General features: G+C 47.4%; 1 protein-coding gene across 3 annotated transcripts in view; it reads right to left on the bottom strand.

Moving 5' to 3' along the window:
• Window positions 1-21,257, bottom strand: part of LAMB1 (laminin subunit beta 1) — a 74,379-nt gene that overhangs the window by 38,289 nt on the left and 14,833 nt on the right. For all 3 annotated transcript variants that reach the window (XM_070071145.1, XM_051849688.2, XM_051849689.2), the window contains 8 exons: window positions 19,695-19,883; window positions 19,542-19,605; window positions 16,202-16,404; window positions 13,870-13,990; window positions 12,521-12,709; window positions 12,067-12,246; window positions 11,829-11,941; window positions 9,876-9,955 (listed from right to left, as the gene is read on the bottom strand). In XM_070071145.1, coding sequence (XP_069927246.1) covers window positions 9,876-9,955; window positions 11,829-11,941; window positions 12,067-12,246; window positions 12,521-12,709; window positions 13,870-13,990; window positions 16,202-16,404; window positions 19,542-19,605; window positions 19,695-19,883 — 1,139 coding nt within the window. The remainder of the gene's footprint in view (window positions 1-9,875; window positions 9,956-11,828; window positions 11,942-12,066; window positions 12,247-12,520; window positions 12,710-13,869; window positions 13,991-16,201; window positions 16,405-19,541; window positions 19,606-19,694; window positions 19,884-21,257) is intronic.

Raw genomic sequence — 21,257 nt, 5'->3', positions numbered from 1 at the left:
ACATGACGTGCACAAAGGGCCTTCAAAAATTCACGCAAATGCATGAAAAAAATGAATGATTTTCACACATTTTTTCTACCAAAATAAATGTATCTCTCATTCAATTTTTCCCTGATCTTTTTGAAGTGCCCTTGAGTTTATGTAGAAGTTTCTCAACTCCTTCAGAAAATACATACAAATGTGTGGAAAAAAAATAGTGCCAATGAATTAATCCCAACTGCAAAGCATGACAATGAAATCTGTCAAGACCTGCTGTCTTCGGTTTTACCACCCTTGCCCTCCCTTGCTCAATCCACACCATCTTGATGCACACATAATCCCTTCCCGGCTTTGATATCTTCTACCTTCTGTTTTATTTCCAACTATACTCCCTTTTCCTGGGCCTTGGATCCAAATGTTCAACTCCCTGAAGGACATCTCCAATTGGGGGGGGTCCCCGAGGCACCCCAAATCCATGGATCCAAAACGGAAGCATTCAATGCCTCCCATATTCTCTACTGGAACGAAGGCATCACTACCAACGAAGTCCAGCCTAATCAAAATGTACAAGCTACTGTCGAATTTCCCAACCCAAACTGTGGCCTTCCACCCAGCTGCCCAAGTGACCTTTCTAAGATGCACCCACCGTAACATCCCATAACATCCCACCATAACCCACCTCCTGGCACACTGAACTCGGGGAGGTGCACCAGGACTTTGGCCATCTGGCCTTCCTTTCTCTTTCCAGCTGTGTCTCCCTCCCGACCTCTCCAACCCTACTGAACTATCTGCCATTTCTCAAGTGTGCTACATGACTCTTGAGTCAGTTCCCTTTGCTTCTGCTGTTCCTGCAGCCTGGGACGGCCTTCTCTCTTCTCCCCTCATCAAAGAGCCACCTGTTCCTCTTCCAAGACTCAGCTCACACACAACCCCTGCTGTAGCCCTTCTGCACCACCACCCGGCAGCCCAGAAAGTCAACTTCCTTCTCTTTCATGCAGCCGCTGCCACCACCACCTAGAGGGACAAATGTCTCTTTGGTATTTATATATGTGCATTCAACCTCTCCAAGCCTTGTCCCACTACTGGGCTGCACGTACTGCAGTGGGGACAGCTCCCTGGCCCTGCCTATGCTGGGCCACACCTCCCAGAGCTCACCCAGTAACACCAAGGTCTGGTCTGGTGTGGTTGGGTTGGGCAGGGGCCCTGCCATGCTGTGGGGGGCGTAGTAACCCGGAAGGTGTTTCCCTGCGTCCTGGGAGGGTAGCTCAGCAATCCTAGCCCCAAGCCCTACACAGGTGCTTCTGTTTAGAATCCGAAAGCTTGGGCCCTGCGGTGAGAATGGAACCCAGCCACTCCGTGCGGGAGGAGCTCCCTCAATGCACAGAACTACAAGCTGAGGGCGGAAGTGGAGAGTGGCTTGAGTAAGTTCCTGGCTACTTTTCTGTTCCACCCCCTGCTAACGCAACCCGCCCGCCCCACCCCCTCCCTATGTCACCCACCTGGGATCAAACATTTCCCTCCCACCCCCTTGCTATGGCCCTGCCTCTGCCCATTTGGGCCTTTGGGGGAGGGGCCAGCAGATGGGAGGGATCTCAATAAAGTTTTAAAAGTAAAAAAAAGCTTGCCTCGTGCGAGGTGCTCACTCAGGTTGAGGGACTGGGTCTTCAAAGCCTACATCCGTTGCCAAGCCCAGCTTAGGCTCCCATCATTAATCTTTGTCACTCAATCTTTTTTTTTTTTTTTTTTTTTTTGACAGGCAGAGTGGACAGAGAGAGAGACAGAGAGAAAGGTCTTCCTTTGCCGTTGGTTCACCCTCCAATGGCCGCCATGGCCGGCGCAGTGTGCTGATCCGATGGCAGGAGCCAGGTGCTTCTCCTGGTCTCCCATGGGGTGCAGGGCCCAAGCACTTGGGCCATCCTCCACTGCACTCCCGGGCCACAGCAGAGAGCTGGCCTGGAAGAGGGGCAACCAGGACAGAATCCAGCGCCCCGACCGGGACTAGACCCGGTATGCCAGCGCCGCAAGGCAGAGGATTAGCCTAGTGAGCCACGGCGCCAGCTGTCACTCAATCTTTTTGTTTGGTTCCCTCCCTCTGCCATTCTCAAGTGGGCTGTCTATGGTCTCCCCTGCTCCTTGTCTGCACTTGCTATGACACTGACCGCTCGCTCCATAGCAGCATAACTGTTAACAACTCCTGGCTAACTTCTACTTGACTGATCTCCTCCGAGGCCTAGATTAGGCCTGACTGACCTCAGCTCCCCAACCCTCACCACCTGTAGGCCTGAGTGTGTCCTCGGTCAACACTGGTTGAACAGTATCTCAAAGGGATGATTCTGAACAAAGAATAGAAGATTTAATGAACACAATGAAACTACTAGTCATTGCTGGTTCAGGTACCAAAGGCCTACAGATAAACCACAATGTATTCACATTTTGTTCTTTGCCTGTGTTTTGTCTTTTCCCACAGTATCACCATTTTGTGTACAAAGTAAAACCCAAAAAATACACAGCCATGGAAGGGACGCCATGGTTTGGAATTCTTGCTTTAATCTATTCTCAAAGTTCTTTTGTTTTCCCCTCTCGTCCCAGAATGTGTATTAAATCAATTACCAAACGCAAGCTGCAACTCCCAAGAAGATCTAACACTCAGGCAGTTGAGCGAAAATGTCCCCCGCAGCCCAATGCCCGCACAGGACAGCTTGTTCCAATTAGGACCTGGCCTCTCGGCTGCGTCCACAAAGGAAAGCCGTTCTCAGGATTCCAGGCATCGGATGCCAACACCGCGTGGCCAAGAAGCTCCTCCTCGCCTCCCTAGTGCATGTTTCACTAGGGGAACAACTGTCAGAACCATGAACCACTGAGGAAGAGAATAACTGGGCCCTTCACGTGCAATCACTGGAGAACAAGCAGCGGAAGGCGGGGAGACAGAGCCCAGCAGACTCGGGAGGGGCCTTCAAGCTGCAGCACAAACGGTGCGCAAGGAACGCGTCCCTGAGAGCCTGCTCACAGCAAAGAGATACCCCGCCCCCCCCCACCAGCCCGGCCAATCAGAGCGGTTGTCACTCAGAGGCGTGGCTCCCACTGCGCAGGCTCCCTCAGTGAACCCCCTCTTGTGGTTTTACCTGGCGCCCCCGCAGGTGGCCGTCACCCCGACAGCTCCTGGCTCTGCTCCGCTTTTCCGTCTCCAGTTCACCTATCAGACAGTCCCAAGCTTTGTCCTCTCCAATTCTCATCTTGCTCATCACCTCTCACACTGGCTTCTTATCCTGAGTGCTGCAATTTCTGATAGCAGACCAAGTTCTCATGGAGTGGGTGAGACTCAACCTTCTTTTTTCCTTCATCTCAATATTCAAGTTTTATTTCAAGGTGTTTCTCAACTCGGCAGCATCCTCTCATCATGCCAGTCACTATCTTAGTCCAGCTTGTCATCATTCCATACCTAACATTCTAGCAAATTCCTCAAGTGCCCACAAACTCATCTCTGCCCCTGTCCTATCCCATCACTCCTGCCTACCACCTCTCGGCCCGTCTTCTCACAGCACTGCTTTCACTGGTTCACAAAAACCCACAATTGCTGCTTCTAAGCACGTATCAAGCCATGATGCCACTGGTCAGCTCTCCGCAGGGTCCAAGCCCCATCCTCGGCCAACAACCCCCACCACCTCTGGTGTCCGCCCTTTGCTTTCAACGAGCCACACTCGTCATACTCTTCCACAAATATTTACTAAGCAAATATTGGCCCTGGAAGCTATAACTCCCTGGTGTCAATAACTTCCTATTTTAGTCCATTGTCTATTTTCTTAGTCAATCCTTACTGTTTTGGTTAAGTGTATTGTTTCTGACTAAATGATGTGGAGGGGAAAAAAATGGGGGGGGGGGAATATCCCTAACTTCCAGAATTTACAATCTAACTGGAGAGATGAAAAACAAAGCCGTGAGTCAATGTCACAAGTCAAAATGCAATTAAGAAGCTACACAGCTCGAGCAAAGCGCTATGAATCTAGCGGAAGACATCGTTCATCTGATTGAGTGGAGAGAGGGCCCCGAAGCTTGGAGAGGATTTTGACAGGCAGAGAGACAGCAAGAGTGATGGAAGCAGGGACAGTCGAGAGCAGCTCAGACTTCGATCCTGCCTCATCCCTTCCCTTCTATGTGCAATGACCTCGCCGCCCCCCAAGCCCTCTCCAACTTACCTGATGCACCTGCGAGTCTTGCTCAGTTTTCAAAAACCAAGCTCAAACCTGTCTCCCAAGGTTACAAATGATTTTTGGCATGTAATTATTCTTTCCTATGTTCAAGTTTTTTTTAAAAAAAAAAAACATCTAATAGAAACAGTGCATTGTATACCTTTGGATCTGCCCTCCACAAATTCCCTGTGAAGGAGACACGGACCCCACTAATTGGATCAGTAAGGTTGGATAATGACCTAAGATAAACTAACAAGGCCCCAAGGTAGGCAGAATAATGGCCCCCACAGATGCCCACGCACTCATTCCTGGAACCAGTAGATATGTTACTACGAGGCAAAAGAGATTTAATTGACCCATCATGCTGGCTTTGAAGATGGAGGAAGGAGCCATCAGCCAGGGAACTGGGCAGCTTCCAGGGGCTGGGAATGGCCCTTCGTTGACAGCCAGCAAGAAAGCAGGGACCTCATCCTACAACCACAGGGAATTGAAATTCTGTCAACAATCCAAATGAGCAGGAAACAAATTCTCCCCATAGAGCTATGAGGGAATGACACAGCCCTACTCGTGTCTTGATTTCAGCCCAGAGGGACCATGCCTTTCAGAACTGTAACACAGTACATTTATGTTACGGCAGTAATAAGAAACCCAATACTGGCCCTCTATTTTCTCAGTGGGTACAGATCTTAATAAGAGGGATTTCTCATAAGTAATATGGAAATTAGCCATACTTAAAAATTCTTTTGGAAGAAAAATTCCGTTTCATCAGAATAGTGATAAGCAGGGAAAACAGTTTTAACCTTCTCTCTATTACAAAGGAACAAGGCTGAAAAAAAATCAAAGGATCAAAAGCATCGTTCAGAATAAACCAACCACTCTGCCCAACGCTGACACCTTCTCTGCAACTGATTACATAGGAGAGTCGGTCCAATTAGCACCCAGCACCACCCGTATCTTCCACAGGATCATCACCCCCATCCCACCCCTGCCCACTTTCGAATGGGTTGCAGGTGTCTTCTACCATGTCCTCATGTCCAACCACCATCGGGCTGGATATGCCACAGTCACTCAGCACCCTGATGAAAAGCTCTGTGCTTCAGCTCACATAGCTTCAAAGGACAAGACATTCCAGTCCTGTATTTAGGAAGCACCCACAAGGCTCCCTGTGCTGGGTGCCAGGGAGATGCACAAACAAATAAGGCACAGTCTCCATCCAGAGAGCCTGCTTATATACAAACAAGAATGACATCAGTGCTAAAAGAGATGCAGAAGTCATGTGTGGCTGAAACGCCTAGGGAGAGCTGGGGACTTCCATCTAGGATACAGACCCCTTCAACAATGTGGTCGGGGCCAGTGCCGTGGTGCACTAGGTTAATCCTCCGCCTGCGGTGCCTACATCCCATATGGGCACCGGGTTCTAGTCCCGGTTACTCCTCTTCCAGTCCAGCTCTCTGCTGTGGCCCGGGTAGGCAGTGGAGGATGGCCCAAGTGCTTGGGCCCTGCACCCCATGGGAGACCAGGAGAAGCACTTGGCTCCTGGCTTCAGATTGGCATAGCTCCGGCCGTTGCGGCCATTCAGGGAGTGAACCAATGGAAGGAAGACCTTTCTCTCTGTCTCTCTCTCTTACTGTCTGTAACTCTACCTGTCAAATAAATAAATAAAATCTTAAAAAAAAAAAAAAGAAAGTGGTCGACATCAGGCCAAGAATAAAAATCCCAATGAATAAAAGAATAAAATAGGTTTTGAAGGATCCTGGAAAAGTATTTCTATTTTTCAATGTTTGTATACACACACAAGTAGCATTTACTTAGCAACCATTGCCATGAATTCTGATTTACTCATTACAATAGGGAATCTGGGAGAACTTCATTAACTTGAGTCATAGTACTTACATAGTTAGATCTTTTTAAATATCCCAAAGCTCAGATTAGATGTCAACCTAATAGCCAAGGCTCACCAAGCTTTTCTACCAAAAATTCATTAGGCTCAAATCAAGCATTTTAAAATTCTAAAATTCTGTTGCAAATGTGTTTTGCACTTAATTCTATACCTGGCCAAGGTAACTAAGGAGTGTTTGGGATCACAGTTAGAGATTGTCTCTCCTAAAGAGTACAGATGAGTATACTTCAACATGTCTGCAGAAAAACAAAAATTAAAAGATAAGTTCAGGGTGCATATTTCATGCAGCAGTTAATATGCTGCCTGGGCCGCCTGCATCCCATTTGGAAGTGCCTGGGGTGGAGTCTCAACTCTACTCTATTTATTTGACAGGTAGAGTTACAGACAGTAAGAGAGAGAGACAGAGAGAAAGGCCTTCCTTCCGTTGGTTCACTCCCTGAAAGGCCGCAACGGCCGGAGCTATGCCGACTTTCCCAACTTTCCGCTAATACACATCTTGGGAGACAGCAATGATGCTCAAGCACTTGGGTTCCTGCCACCCGTGTGCAAGAGCTGGCTTGAACTCTCGACTCCTGCCTTTGGCCTGACCCAGCTTTGGCCATTGAGGGCATTTGGTGAGTGAATCAGTAGATAAGAGATCTCCCTGTTTTTCTCTCATTGCATTTCAAATAAATACATTAAAAAATGGTTTCACTTTGATGTAAAAATTTTTGAAATCCATGGATACAACATGTCTTCCAAAAGTTCATGGAAAGTGCAAATTATGAAAAATTATGATGGGCCAATGCTGTTGTGTAGTGGGTAAAAAGCCGCTGCCTGCAGTTCTGGTATCCTATATGGGCGCCGGTTCAAGTCCCGGCTGCTCCACTTCCGATCCAGCTCTCTGCTATGGCCTGGGAAGGCAGTAGAAGATGGCCCAGGTCCTTGGGCCCCTGCACCCATGTGGGAGACCCAGAGGAAGCTCCAGGCTCCTGGCTTCAGATCCACGCAGCTCTGGCTGTTGCAGCCAGTTGGGGAGTGAACCAGTGATCTGTGTGTGTGTGTGTGTGTGTGTGTGTAACTCTGACTTTCAAATAAATAAATATCTTTAAAAATAAGATTATGTATGGATTCCAAATTTTTTTGCATCAAAATCCACCTTTTAATTTCATCTTTTCATGAACTTTTTGAAGTTCCCTTGCATTTCGTTTTTATATCTTAAGAATCTTTTGTTTCTCAAATTCTTTTACTCAATCAACACCTCCTTAATATTACTACGTACTCAAAGCAAAGCAAAAGGATCCTATCAGGTAAGATAATTCTGAGCGATGTAACCCATCAACCGTGCAGCCCGCATTTCCCGAGTGCTAGCATCTAGTACACATTCTCAGTAGAATCAGTGCTTAAGGAGAGCCTGCCCGAGGGACCACAGAGGGAAGTCCTCCTGGGGGAAAACACCTGGGCAAAGGATCGGCATGAAACACGATGGAGGCCCAAGACACAAAGCCTTCTTTCCAGTGTTGTCCCTGCTTCCTGGACAGAGGTCTCCCCAGAGGCTGAGCGTCTTGTCCAGCACGCTGCAAGGTCACATGATGACCTGCTCCAACATCTTTTCTAAGAATCTGTGTCACCGACCCTCTTGATGACCTCACTGTGGACTTTAGACATTTTTGCAGGCAAGATCGGAGGGCAAGCCAAGGGGCTGTGCGTGGGTGGAAGAAGACAGGAAGTGAAACAGCAGTGGAGGAAGGGCGTGCGAGAGATAGAACCACTTCGGGTAAAGGAACACAGGACATTCCTGAGTTTATGACATAACGTGGAAAGTCACATTGGCCACTGCATCTAATCGAGGGCTTGGGGAGTGATGACAGCTTTAAACGGAGCCATCAGATGCTCAGAGAAGCAGCAAGCACTCTGGGAGTCACACAGCAAGTCAAGCAGACGGCTGTTGGTCTTTCTTCCCTGCTTTTATGGATTCATTCTCACTTCCTCCCTGCTGGCGATTTTCTAAGAACAGAAATTCACCCTGGAATGTTTGAGGCTACACGCTGTCCCGCCTCCGCTGCCTGCTCTGGAACGGACCAAACCTAGATAAGAGGCCAAGCAGAACGTGTTCTGCCTGGAATCCCATTCCCTGGGGGCAGCCCACGACGCTGCTGGCACGGAATCCCGTGCAGTGGCCGCGTGGATGCAGTGTGCTCTCTCAGGAAAGATCCGGGGCCACGAGGAAACATCTGCCTGTTCTCTCGGCAGCCACTGACACTCTCTCTACCAGATGTCCTGACGCCGAGCCAGGAACGCGGACCAAAAGCCTCGTTCACTCACTCGTTCACTCCCACAAATCCCCAAATTTCCAGTAATACAAATACGCCAAAATGTGTGCTATGAGGGTTTTTGGTAGAGCTTCGTGCTTCATCCAGTCAAGGAACCATGGTATATTAAGGTAACTAAACATGATTATATGTAATTTTCATTAATGGCCTTGGAAGTTCTTCCTCCCCCCCCAACAGAAAAGAAAAAAAAATGGTTCTTTGTACAAATCAAAATAAGAGTCCATCATCCATCTGTTAGATTAGCAAAAAAGAAACAACAACAACAAAAACACCAAAATGTTTGACAATTACAACTGCAGCTGAAGATAGGCTAAAAGGTGCTTGTCTAACTGGTGGGAAAATAAGGTGGCACAATCAGTCTGGGAACGATCAAAACACATGCAAGTACTTGGACTGAGTTCCATCATTGGTAACCCAGTCCACTGAGATACAGACATCCATCAGGGTATCTACAAGGACACCCAGTCACACATTTTTTTAAAAGCAGCTGATGTGGTAGCACAGTGGGTTTATAAGTCACTGCCTGTGATGGCAATTACACGTCAGAGTGCTGGTTCGAGTACCAGCTGCTCCACTTGCAATCCAGCTCCCTGTTAGTGCACTTAGGAAGGCAGTGGAAGATGGCCCAGGTGCTTGGGTCCCTGTCACTGTCACCCATGTGGGGAACCCAGAGTTCGTGGCTCCGGGCTTAAGCCTGGCCCTGTCCTGGCTACTGCCATCTGTACTGCGAACCAGCAAATGGAAGAGCTTGCTCTTTCTCTGTTACTCTTTCAAATAAAGAAATAATTCTTTAAAAAGTCTTTATTTTAAAAAAGCAAAAATGATGGGAATAATCAAGTAAATCATGGTACTATCACACTGTGAAACACCAAAAATAAAAAATCTGAGAAGTGGGGGAACAAGTATTTGCTGATACCAAAAAAACCAAGTCTCATAAAACACATCAAATTCTCAATTACCTTGATTTTCTATAAGGTATCAGTAAAGGTAAGTGGAAAATCGTGAGGTTTTTTTTGTCTTTGTACTTGTTCATTGTGTAAGAAAACAAACACCTAAATACTATTGAAAAAGAAATAAGCCAGTGCCGCGGCTCACGTGGCTAATCCTCCACCTGCGGCGCCGACACCCCAGGTTCTAGTCCCGCTTGGGGCACCGGATTCTGTCCCGGTTGCGCCTCTTCCAGGCCAGCTCTCTGCTGTGGCCAGGGAGTGCAGTGGAGGATGGCCCAGGTGCTTGGGCCCTGCACCCCATGGGAGACCAGGAAAAGCACCTGGCTCCTGCCTTCGGATCAGCGCGGTGCGCCGGCCGCGGCGGCCATTGGAGGGTGAACCAACGGCAAAAGGAAGACCTTTCTCTCTCTCTCTCTCACTGTCCACTCTGTCAAAAAAAAAAAAAAAAAAAAAAAAAAGAGAGAGAGACAACCACAGGTCCTATCACTGCGGGAAGCCACGATGCTCCTCCAGGACCAACCGCAAGAGGAAGTGAGGCCCCACTCACCTGTTATTTAAGGCTCCCCCAAGGTCACAGTCGCAAGGTCGACATCCATCCAGATCATTGCTCAAGCCCCAGTGCTCTGGCTACAGAACAAAAGATGAAGCCTGTCAAGGTGGGTTCCTGCAATTAGACAAGCGGCTCCACAGCAGCAAGTGCTGGCATGCTCTGCTTGTTCCACCAGCCGCTCCTTTCCCCTGCAAGGCAGACAGCCAACTCCAGGGCACAGCCTGCTGAGATACACCCAGGCTGTGGGTCACTGGAGTCGGAGTGCCACCAGGCATCACGCGGCAACTCCGGATCACAGGCTGGTGTCTGCCCTGCAAATAGCCTTCCCCCACCAATTAACATCACAGCATGCAGTAAAGACTCATTGTCTTCACCGGAGTTTCTCTGGGAGCATGAGTCGCACGCGCGCATGCACGCACACATTCAGGGGTCATACATGTCACTTGCAGACAACAGATCCTCTGCATTATAAAACCAATACGAAAGGGGCAGGCACTGTAGCAGAGCAGGTAAGGCTGACGCCTGATGCGCCGCCATACCATATGGGCGCCAGTTCTAGTCCCGGCTGCTCCTCTTCCAATCCAGCTCTCGGCTATGGCCTGGGAAAGCAGTGGAAGATGGCCCAAGTCCTTGGGCCCCTGTACCCACATGGGAGACCCGGAGGAAGCTCCTGGCTCCTGGCTTCGGATCAGTGCAGCTCCGGCAGTTGCGGCCAATTGGGGAGTGAACCAGCAGATGAAAGACCTCTCTCTCTCTCTCCCTCTCTAACTCTGACTTTCAAATAACTAAATAAATCTTTAAGAAAAAAAATATAAGAACATTATAAAAGATGCAGAGTAATTTTTTAACTTTCTGCAATTACTCAACTCTGACTCATCATTATAAACTTTTATTTCCTTCCACACATCGCTCCTCTTGATGAAATTTTCTCTTACATAATTAAGATACTGTTCACGCTTTTTTTTTTTTAACAGCATAAGCATTTCCTCAAGTTATTGTCGCTTTCAATGGCAACCAAATATCACATCGTATAGAAGCCCCCGAATTCACTCAGCTATTTTCCCACTGTGGCTTCCAAGTCTTCCGCTACAATTAACACAAGATGCAACAAATTTCTGGTGAATACTTCTTTGTCCAGTTTTCTGATTACTTCATGTGGACAGACTCCCAGAAATGGGGATTCCCAGGTCAAAAGGCACGCACATTTCTACAGGCTACTGAGACATCTCCAAAATGCTTTTCGGAGTCAAACTGATTCACATTTCTCTGGGTGGTGAACAACTACTAGATAATGTCCTCAGTAATCGTAAGCAGTCCCATTTTTAAAAACTTCTGTTAATTCTCTACAAATGGCATTTCCCTGTGGCTTTCTTATTTATTTATTTATTTATTTGACAGGCAGAGTGGACAGTGAGAGAGAGAGACAGAGAGAAAGGTCTTCCTTTGCCGTTGGTTCACCCTCCAATGGCCGCTGTGGCCGGCGCGCTGTGGCCGGTGCGCTGCGGCCCGCGCACCGCGCTGATCTGATGGCAGGAGCCAGGTGCTTCTCCTGGTCTCCCATGGGGTGCAGGGCCCAAGCACTTGGGCCATCCTCCACTGCACTCCCTGGCCACAGCAGAGAGCTGGCCTGGAAGAGGGGCAACCGGGACAGAATCCGGCGCCCCGACCGGGACTAGAACCTGGTGTGCCGGCGCCACAAGGCGGAGGATTAGCCTAGTGAGCCGCGGCGCCGGCTCCCTGTGTCTTTCTAACAGTGATGCGAAACATTCTCGCAAATTATTCACCAATAATCCCCACTACTTGTGTCTGTCACATTAATAACTTCCTGCTGTGTCTGTCAACATTAACCCACCTGAGAGATGTCAGAACTCACAATGGGGAAAAGCCTTCTCTACTAAACCATGTCACATTCACCAACTACCCATCCCATGTAAATGAGGCGTCACCTACCAGACACTGGTCACAGCGCTGTCCTGTCACCAGGCGCTTACAGTAGCAGTACCCAGTCGCCGAATCACAAGGATTCCCGCCGGGAATGGTTCCCAGGGGATTGCAAGCACAAGCTTTTATCAGAGGCAAAAGGAAGCAGAGAAACACAAACCAAGTCACAGTCTGGCTTGAGAATCGCAAAGTGCAATAGGAATTGCGTACCCGCCAACTCCCCAAGCTTTTCAGCAAACGGACTCACATTTACAACCAAATGGGTCCTCGGCACTCAAGTCATAGAAGCCTTCCTTGCAGACATCACAATGCTCCCCTTCCACATATAGTTTACACCGACACTGACCAGCAATGAGACCCGCTGAGAAGTCGGTGTAACTGTCACAGATGCCTTCATTCTGAGAACCGGCGGGATCACAGGTGCATCCTAGGAAGAGTGGAAAGCACCAGGATCAATGGCCCAGGAAAAGCGACGGGTCTCCGCCTAACTCCCTGTTCCCTTGTACCTTCCAAATCTCACAAAAGCAGACCAAAGCAAGCTCGGCTACCTCGTAGATGCCACTCACAATGTCTTAGGCAGCAGATAAACCAACAAGCCTGGGGCTGCTGCTGCTTATACTTGGAGCTCTGCCAGTAGGATGTTAACCGCCGACTGCTCAATGCCCAAGATCCCCCGAAGATGGCGACACCTGCCAACTTACGCTCACAGACGTTGGGATCCCGGATGTCCCTCTCCGGGTGCTGGTAGTAAAAGGGTTTGCACTGCTCACAGTTGCGGCCCATGGTGTTGTGCTGACAGTCATCGCACACGCCCCCGCTGACGTTGCCGGTGGCCAGGTACACCGCCATGTCAAAGTGGCACGAGCCGGAATGCTCGTTGCAGTTACACTCTGCGTGACAAGATCAATGTCAAAGGGAAGGCCCCCCCTTTAACTGGATTTATTGAGGGAGGGTGGGGTTGGTAGGAAAGAAGCTCAGTTAGCAAACTAGAGGCCAAGGAACCTGTCTGGGTTCCTTGTGTGGGGGGACGTGGTGTGAAGGACCCCCTGGGCCCCTGCTCCGGCTGCTGCACCAGGCCAGGCTCTGCAATGACAATCGGGTGTAGTGAACAGCCACCGAGCCAGCCTCCTTGGATGCAGCAGTTCCTCCTCCAGCCATTCAGCAGGATCCTGAGAGCCCAGGCCAGATCGAACCATCATACTCTTATGCTCAACCCCCACCTTGGCTGTCTGCCCCACAGGACGACACCTGCGGGGGTGGGAGGCAGGTATGTCTTCCACACTGATGTAGCTCTGGTATCCTGCACGGTACCATTCCCAATACACTGAGTTAACCCCAGAATCATTTCACAGCACGGGCTCTACAGCAGCAACAAGAACATCCTCGTAGCCTGCGCTTCACGTTGATCTCCTTGTCTGAACCCCTTTCCACCTCCCTCCCTCTCTTTTCTTTACCCCAAAAAACCTTTGGTATTCTTCCAGGGACAGCTGTGTTCTACGTACGTACCACCCCAGCTCTCACTCCCTGAGTTTCTAGCAGAGTCCATCTCAGAGAGGGCAGAGACAGGGGGCTTCCTCCGGGGTAGGAAGGTTATCAGAATCACTGGAAGTGGGATGACAAGGACAGTGGGGGTCGAGGTCCTATCTCTGACAGCTGGCTGGTTGGAGATGTGCCAGAGGTCACAGCGGGGCCGGCACAGAAACAAAGCCAAAATTCTACCCTGTATTTCCTAGACCTTAGTCATCTACGATGTCTTATTTTTCTTTCTTTCTCTCTCCTGGTCTTATTGCTTTAAAAAGAGGTCTAACGTCAGAGACAACATCTCAGTCTTCCACGATGGTTGCCAGAGTCGCTGGGTCATGCCAAACACACAGAGCCTAATTTAACTGAATGGATATCGTTGGTCTCCCAAGTATATGGGCGCGGAGCTGGGGAACAGGTAGTAGCTTTTCTTCCCTCTGCAAGGAGAGCCCACTAGCCCAGCACCTCCCATCAGAGAGTGGAGACTGGAATCCTGACTGTCTCAAACGCCCCTTTGATGGAGACTTACTTTTGCAAGCATTGCTGTTTCGGCCTTCGGCAGGTCTCCAGGGGAGGTCATGGTAGAAGTCCATGCACAGTTCACAGTTGAGGCCCTTGGTGTTATGCCTGCACAGGCAGTGGCCATGTACCTGGAACATTGTAACACAGCGAAAGCAAATTAAGAGAAAGGGAGGCCAAATGCTCTCCAGATTCCATCCAAAAGATAAACCCAACCTGCCACAGCGGGGTTTCTTAGTTGCAACTTTCGCCCTCCCCTAGGAGTTTTCAATCTTTCTTGTGGCTAAAGCCCCACATCTAGAACAGTTCCTGTTACATAGCAGATACTCAGTAGAAGGGAATATCTTCATATTCTTAAACTCGAACCTAAAAACCATACCGATTCTGTTAAAAATTAAAAATTGTTTAATAATTAAAAATCATAAAAAGATTCAATAAGTGAATAAACATTTTATTATGTAGGAAAAAAAACAAGAATAGAATTAGTTACTTAAGGTTAAAAAACACAAAAAATAGTTACTGGATAGTGTTTTTTTTTTTAACCCTCTGTGATTCTGTATTTTTTCTACTTTTTTTGCCCTCAGAAACCTTTTATTTAAGGAATACAAACTTCATGCACTTCCCACCGTACCATAAAAAGATTCAATAAATGAATAAATGTTTTATTATCTAGGGAAAATAAAACCAGAATAGAATTAGCTACTTAAAATTTCAAAAAAAAAAAAAAAAAAAAAAACTAGTTATTGGAGAGTTTTAAAAATATTTGTTGTAACAGAAATCTACAAAAGCCGTAAGATCACACACAGCCTGGAAACAAACCACAGCACACAAGTTTTAGCACCGGGCCAGATGGCTACTCTTCTTTTTTAGTCCTTGTTTGCATCTTTACTTATTTTGCTCTAGGCACAGCACTTAATTTTTCAATCTCATTTTGACTGCAGGAAAAAAAAATAACCATTTGCCACATCTGTTCTTTTCCTTCAAGAAAATACAAAATCTCAGAGAGACAAGATCATGTGCTTTATGAAGGGCCCACGATACTCTGCTTTGTGCGCTGTGGCACCCTGGGGCCTGCTGCAGACCCCTGAAGATAGAAATTCATTCCGCAGGAGGTGCATGTCCTCAGGCACCTCACCTGCGTGCTTCTACACTGCAATTCAGGAACAGGACAAACAGGTCCAACCTGAACCCCTCTGCCAGGAGTTCGGTGAACAGGAGACTGAAGGCTCACGACCATAGTTTTACAAAACCTGCACAGCAGCTCCAAAGCACACACCGCAAGTCCATGCAGTGTACAATCAACCGTGCAATGCACTGTGAGACCCCTGCTGGGGACACCACACCAGCCACACACCAGCTGAGGTCCTCTGCAAAGTAAAAGCCATCTGTCTACCTGGCATTCTCTCCAAGAGCTAGCAGTCAGATTCCAGGCTCTGTTCAAAATCCAGCTTTGCTTATGCAGAGAGACTTTGAACGGGAGTAAGGAGAAGGCTGTAGCTTTAGAAGGGCTAAAAACAGTCACTGCTCCACCTTCTGTGACAAGGACTATGAAGCTTGGAGCAGGCAACCAGCAAGAAGGTCAACCGGTCATCAATTGTGAAGGCCCGCAGGAACCCTGGGGCAGAGGCAGGGACAAGATTTAAGTCCCTTCTACCTGCTACTCGTGACTTAGGGCTCTGTAGCGCATGGCTCAGATCCCTGGTCTCTTCTCCCAAGCAGAATGGGATTAGGTGGTCTCCTAAGCGCTACCTGGCTGTAAAATCCTAAAGCTCTCTAAGAAGTCTCCTAGCAACTACGCTAACTAGATTAGACTAGAATATCCCAACCCTCTCTACCCATTTGGCAAATCAACCACATGCTGAGTTTCAAAATACACTTATGAACGCAGGACAGAAGTGGGAAAGGCGAGAAGCCATTTGATCCCTAAAATGGGATCTCACAGGTCTGGGTTCAAAGTTCTACTTTCTTTGGGCTGGGATCAATTTCTGCCTCCTAGCATAAAGACTGGATGCTTGTGGTTTTTTAATCTCCCCTAATGTAAAGGCAGACCCAATTGTTATTTAGACAACCTTTTAATCCTTGTTGATTAAATTATCAACATTATCAACAGCCTGCAGCAACAAACTCCAAAAATGAATTCAGTGTCTATGAAATGAGCAATGTCCAAGAAATTCTTTAAAGAGAAAAATCAACATTCAACCAACAATATGGTGCGGTGGGCTAAACGCAAATCTGGAAAACTCAAATTCCTGGAACACGGGAAAGGCTTAAGTCAATAGTTCTGTCATTTGGAGCTTCGGAATCCCCTGGATCAAGGAGAAAGCACACAGATGCTCCCTTACCATTCCCTCCACTTCTTCATTGAATCCATCCACAGGGGCGCACTCGCTGGCATGGCCGTAGCAGAAGCAGTTTCCTCGAACCACCATATCATACACCGCGTAGTAGTACTTCTCTCTGATTTCCATTCTGGAATCCAAAAGGTTATCTCCCAGAGTATGCAGCTTCACGAACTTGATTCTCAAGTTGGTGATTTTTAATAGATCTATGAAGGTCACCAAGGAGACGAAACACTTCATGAAACCAGAATTCCTTTGTGATTGCACTATACCCCATCTCATTAGAGAAAGGCATGACCCACGAAAATGGTTTAAATTTACACCCCGCCCCCTTCCCCCACAACACACACGCACCTAGTACCTCCTAGAGGGACACAGTAATAATGTTTAACATAACGTGACAGTTCCTGGAAGAAGGAAGTCACTGCCTTTTCATCCGCGCAACAGAAAAGTCTGCTCCGTGTTGGCGTTGTCTGCAGGCCAATGCATTGTGAAGTGTGCGAGTGGAGGAGTCACGTTGCCAGAACCCACGCAGCACACAGTGGTCTTACGGACTGCCACAGCATCTGGTTCCCACAGTAGCTAGCGTCAGTCCCCGAATCAGAAAACTTCCTTTCGGGTGGGAAAGGGTTTACCCAAGCCCTCCAGTTCTCATTATGATAAGGTGCTCTGGAATGGATGTTTTTTGGTCTATTCTTGGAAGGGAAAATACTATCGGAAGTTTCCCATCACTTACAAACACAGATTTAACATCACAGAGGAACTACTATCCAGGGAGAGAATACCGCCAATGAGTTTTTAAACAATATTTTTGTCTATCATCTTTTGATCCTAGCTTTACAAACCTTTTGCACATTGATCAACAGAATACAGTGCCATTAGAATAAAGGGACTTAATATTGGGATGTAGGGGCAGATTTTTTTTTTCCTAATTACAATTTACTTAACAATTTTTTTTAACATTTTTCCTACCCCTTCCTAAATCTGTAGGCCTTAGCTTATAACAGAAGCCAAGCTATTGACTGCAATCTATAGTAACTGGACAAACCAAGGGCCATTCAACCTTCTCCACTGGCGTTCACATTAATTACTAAGTCGTCCCTGCAACAGTGCGTCCCAAGAGGTTGTTTAGTCCATACACCTGGACAGGGGTGAGCTCCATAGCCTCAAACTGCTCCAAAGCATTGCTTTCACTGACCCGGATGCATCCTTACAATTCACAACCCATGACCAAAGGCTAGTGGCCTCAGAGACTTGCAAAGCCCAGTGTAATCTGCACTCCTTAATATATTCTATAGATTACAATGAACACTACAGAAGCGGCTGTGGGTGGAAGGGAAAGTCTGTGTGTTAGACTTAGGCTCTTTGTAAAATCAGAACTCAGCAGAGACTCCATGGTCCTGCTTAGCTGAATGGCATCATGAACGCCAACACTTCCTCCCGCACAAGGCCTCCTGTTTGGCATCTATTGACCAGATGCCAAACAGCAAACATGAAGAGCTGCGGGAGTGGGTAGAGGCCCTTGAACTGATCTTTGTGGAAGCCTCAGATAAGCAAATGTGCTTCCCCCACCCCCTGCCATATTTTTAACAAGGAGCCCCTGTCCCCGGCTATTGCTTGGCTATTGCTTCTGAAGTGCATCTGGGAGGTCTCAACAATACAAACAACCAAAGACTTATTGTTCCCTTGAAGGCAAAAGCAAATCAGAAGCAGGACTGGGGAGGCTACAATAACATAGCAGGAAACGATGATTATAAAGGCTACACATGCCCAGGTCCCTCAGACGTCCCCTAAAGGGGGCAGACGACAAATCCTTTTTAGGGACTTTTGAGGCGCTGGTCTTAGAGCCCACGTGGGCATTTTTTCTCCCCTGGATTTTGAGACGTGGAGACAAGGCCTCACGGCTCACTCAGAAATGGGCACAGAGCTCCACACGCTGTTAAATATTTGTTCTACGAGAGAATGAATGAGTACATCGCAGGCCAGAGCGAGTCTGGGCCCCATGTGAAATTAATTTAAGTGGGGGAAGCAGCGCTTCTCTGGCAACATTCCCTGGCCGCCTTTTACTTCGCTCTTCCATGCTACAAGTTTGGAAGCTCCATGGGGTCTTGGTTAAAAAAAAAAAAAAAAGGCGGGGGAGGGCGTTGCACAGCTGGGCAAGATCAGGCAGAGCGAGCCCGGCCTCTGCTCATCCCACCCTGTCAATGTGACTTCAGGACCGGTTCCGTGCAAGATTGCAACAACAGCAGTGTCTACGACCTGAATGCCTTTTGTGCGGATCATTTATAAACAGCAACTCACTTTCCCTCCTTCCTAACACTGAGGTCAGCTTTACGATCCCCATGTACAAGGAAAAAAAAGGGGGCTACCACAGTTTTAAGTCCATGTCTTGCCCCAGGTCACTAGCCGCCTTCAGCCTTCTCATTTCCCTTCAGTGTTCTTCCTTTGACAACATGAGCTCTAGCCAAAAGTCATAGCAAAGCACACGGCCCCCTAGCTAGAGATGTCTCCAGGCGTGTCCTGCAGTGTTGCCATGTGGCTGATTTTGGCCAGTGAGATAACGATGAGAATAGAAGTGATGCCTACGACTTCATCTTTAGCTGGAGTTCGCTTGCCTTCCCCAGCCTGGGACAAGGAGCTGGTAGTGCTGATTTAACCAAGGATGTGGATAAAGGTCACAAGGCACAGGGAAGCTGGGACCCTGGGTGGCATTATAATGAGAGCCTCCCAAATTTGGCAAATGAAAGCAAAGGATACTCAGAGTTGCACATAAACAAAGGATTATTTTTAATATAAGTATGTCCCAAATCACATAGAACACAGTGACAACTAATCACAAATGTCCCATGGGACATACTGATATTCATCACAAATATTACACAGGATATAACTGTACTAAAACTATTCGTTTACCTGCAATTCAAATTTAACAGGAGCTTCACCCTCTATTTTATCTGTTAAGCCTACTTACTTCCTGTCTGAAAATTATTTCATAAAAGAGAGGTAAACTTCCCATTTTATCTGAGCAACTGATTTGGGGGGATGTTTGGTTTACGGCAGCTTAATCCATACCCTAATTAATACGCTGAACGCAAAATATGTACGATATTATGATCAGCATAATTAAAGTACGAGTGTTTATAAATCTGTTACTCTTATCAAAATGTGTTCCCCATCAGAAAAAGCTTTGACTACTGCTGTTTTTAAGAGCTGCTGCTTGGGTACCGCAGAGCCACGATGCGAATGGAGAAGGCGGACTCAGCATCAAAGACATAGATTCTGGGTAAGCCTCATTCCAACACTGCTATTTCCCATCAAAGCTTTCCTTTCCAAACAAGCTTACTCTGTATCCTTGGGCTGTAAGGATCTTCTATTTTGAAAGCAGGATCTAAAGCACGAAATATCACCTAAAAATAGATAGCAGAGTTCTTGGTATTTGGGGCATGATCAAAAAGTCGATTTGCAAGTAGAATGTAAAACCAAGACAGAAACAAACCTCTCCTTCCGTTGAGGGCTCGATGTCAGAGTATCGGGAGTCACAGATTATATCATCGACTTTCTTCATGGGGCCCGTTGAGATGCCGGGAAAGGAGCTCTCGCAGTCATAGGCGAAGTATCTGTACACACCCCAGGTCTGCCCAAAGTCAGAGGAGCGCTCTATCAGCATAGCAGCCGGACGGAATGTCTAAGGGCAGGGAACAAAAGTCTCAGTGGAAATGTTGTTGTTGTTGTTGTTGTTACTGGTAACTTGTCTTTTTAAAAAGTCTCAAATGAAAGTGTCATTCAGCTCTGTGCCCCAAACCCTTGACGGCATGTGGTTAGCATTGTAGGCTGGGCTTGAATTCCAAAGACTTCAAGCTGTCCCATGGAGACTTCTCTTGCAAGAAAAGTGTCTGGTCTCTAAATTTTGCACTTTCCCCACCCTGCTAGATTAGCAAGCTGTTTCTTTTTAGAAGTTGATTATAAACAGGCCTTCAGAGCAGACAAATCTTGGTACGTGCAGTCATCCCACCCAAAACAGGATTGGGCGCCATGCTCCTTCTTCATTCGATCATTTAACCACTCAACAGCTGGGTAATGACCTCATGCCAAGCACCAGCTAGTGTCCTTGTGCTGCCTATATCTATGCACAGTCTGAGGTACTGATGTGGGTAATAGTTAATAACACAACATCAAACACCTTAACACAGTCACAGGCAGTGCACTTCGGGGAAACTCAAAGAGGGAACTCAAGAAGCTGGGAAATTCAGCAATTCCATCACTAGATGTAAACCCCAGAAAATGGACAACAGGGAGCCGACCAGATCCTAGTACAGCAATGTTCCTGGAAACAGTAGTCACAACAGTCAAATTGGAGGAACAACCCAAGGGTCCATCAACTGATGAATGGATCAACAACTTGTGATCTCTCTCTGACTCTCTCCCTCACTCCCATAAAATGGTCTATGTATATATACACAAAATGGAATAGTATTCAGCCACAAAATCAATTCTGCTATGTGCCACAACATGGATGAAACTTGAAAGCATCATGCTAAGTGAAAGAAGACATACAAAAGGCTAATTCACGAAAGATTCCACTTGTGTGAAGTATCTGGACCAGTCAAGTGCACAGGGACACAAACTGGACTAGAGGTTGCCAAGGGCTGCTTAATGGCTACAGAGTTTCTGTTTGGGACTACAGACTAAGTTCTGGAAATAGACTCAGTAATATTTGTACAACATTGCGAATACTTCTAATGCCACCGATTCACTCTCTTTCAATTTGCCATTTTAATCATTTCTGTGTTACATATATTTTACTACACTTGGATTTTTTTAAAAAAGTATTTAACAGGCAGAGAAACAGAAAGGAAGGAGACAGAGACTGCCTATCTGTTCAGTCACTCTCCTCATGTCTGCCACAGCTTGAGAGGAGCTGGGGCCAGGACTGGGAATATAATCCAAGCCTCCCATGGGGATAGCAAGAACTGGAGCAGAGACTGAAACCTAGTGTCTCCGATGTGGGATGTGGGCCTCTTGACTGTGAGGCTAAAGGCTCACGGACATGCACCAACTA

The sequence above is a fragment of the Oryctolagus cuniculus genome, chromosome 3, assembly GCF_964237555.1.
Source record: "Oryctolagus cuniculus chromosome 3, mOryCun1.1, whole genome shotgun sequence".
Classification (NCBI taxonomy): Eukaryota; Metazoa; Chordata; class Mammalia; order Lagomorpha; family Leporidae; genus Oryctolagus; species Oryctolagus cuniculus.
The sequence above is the reverse complement of the archived record's forward strand: the minus strand, read 5'-3'. Positions and strand labels throughout refer to the sequence as shown.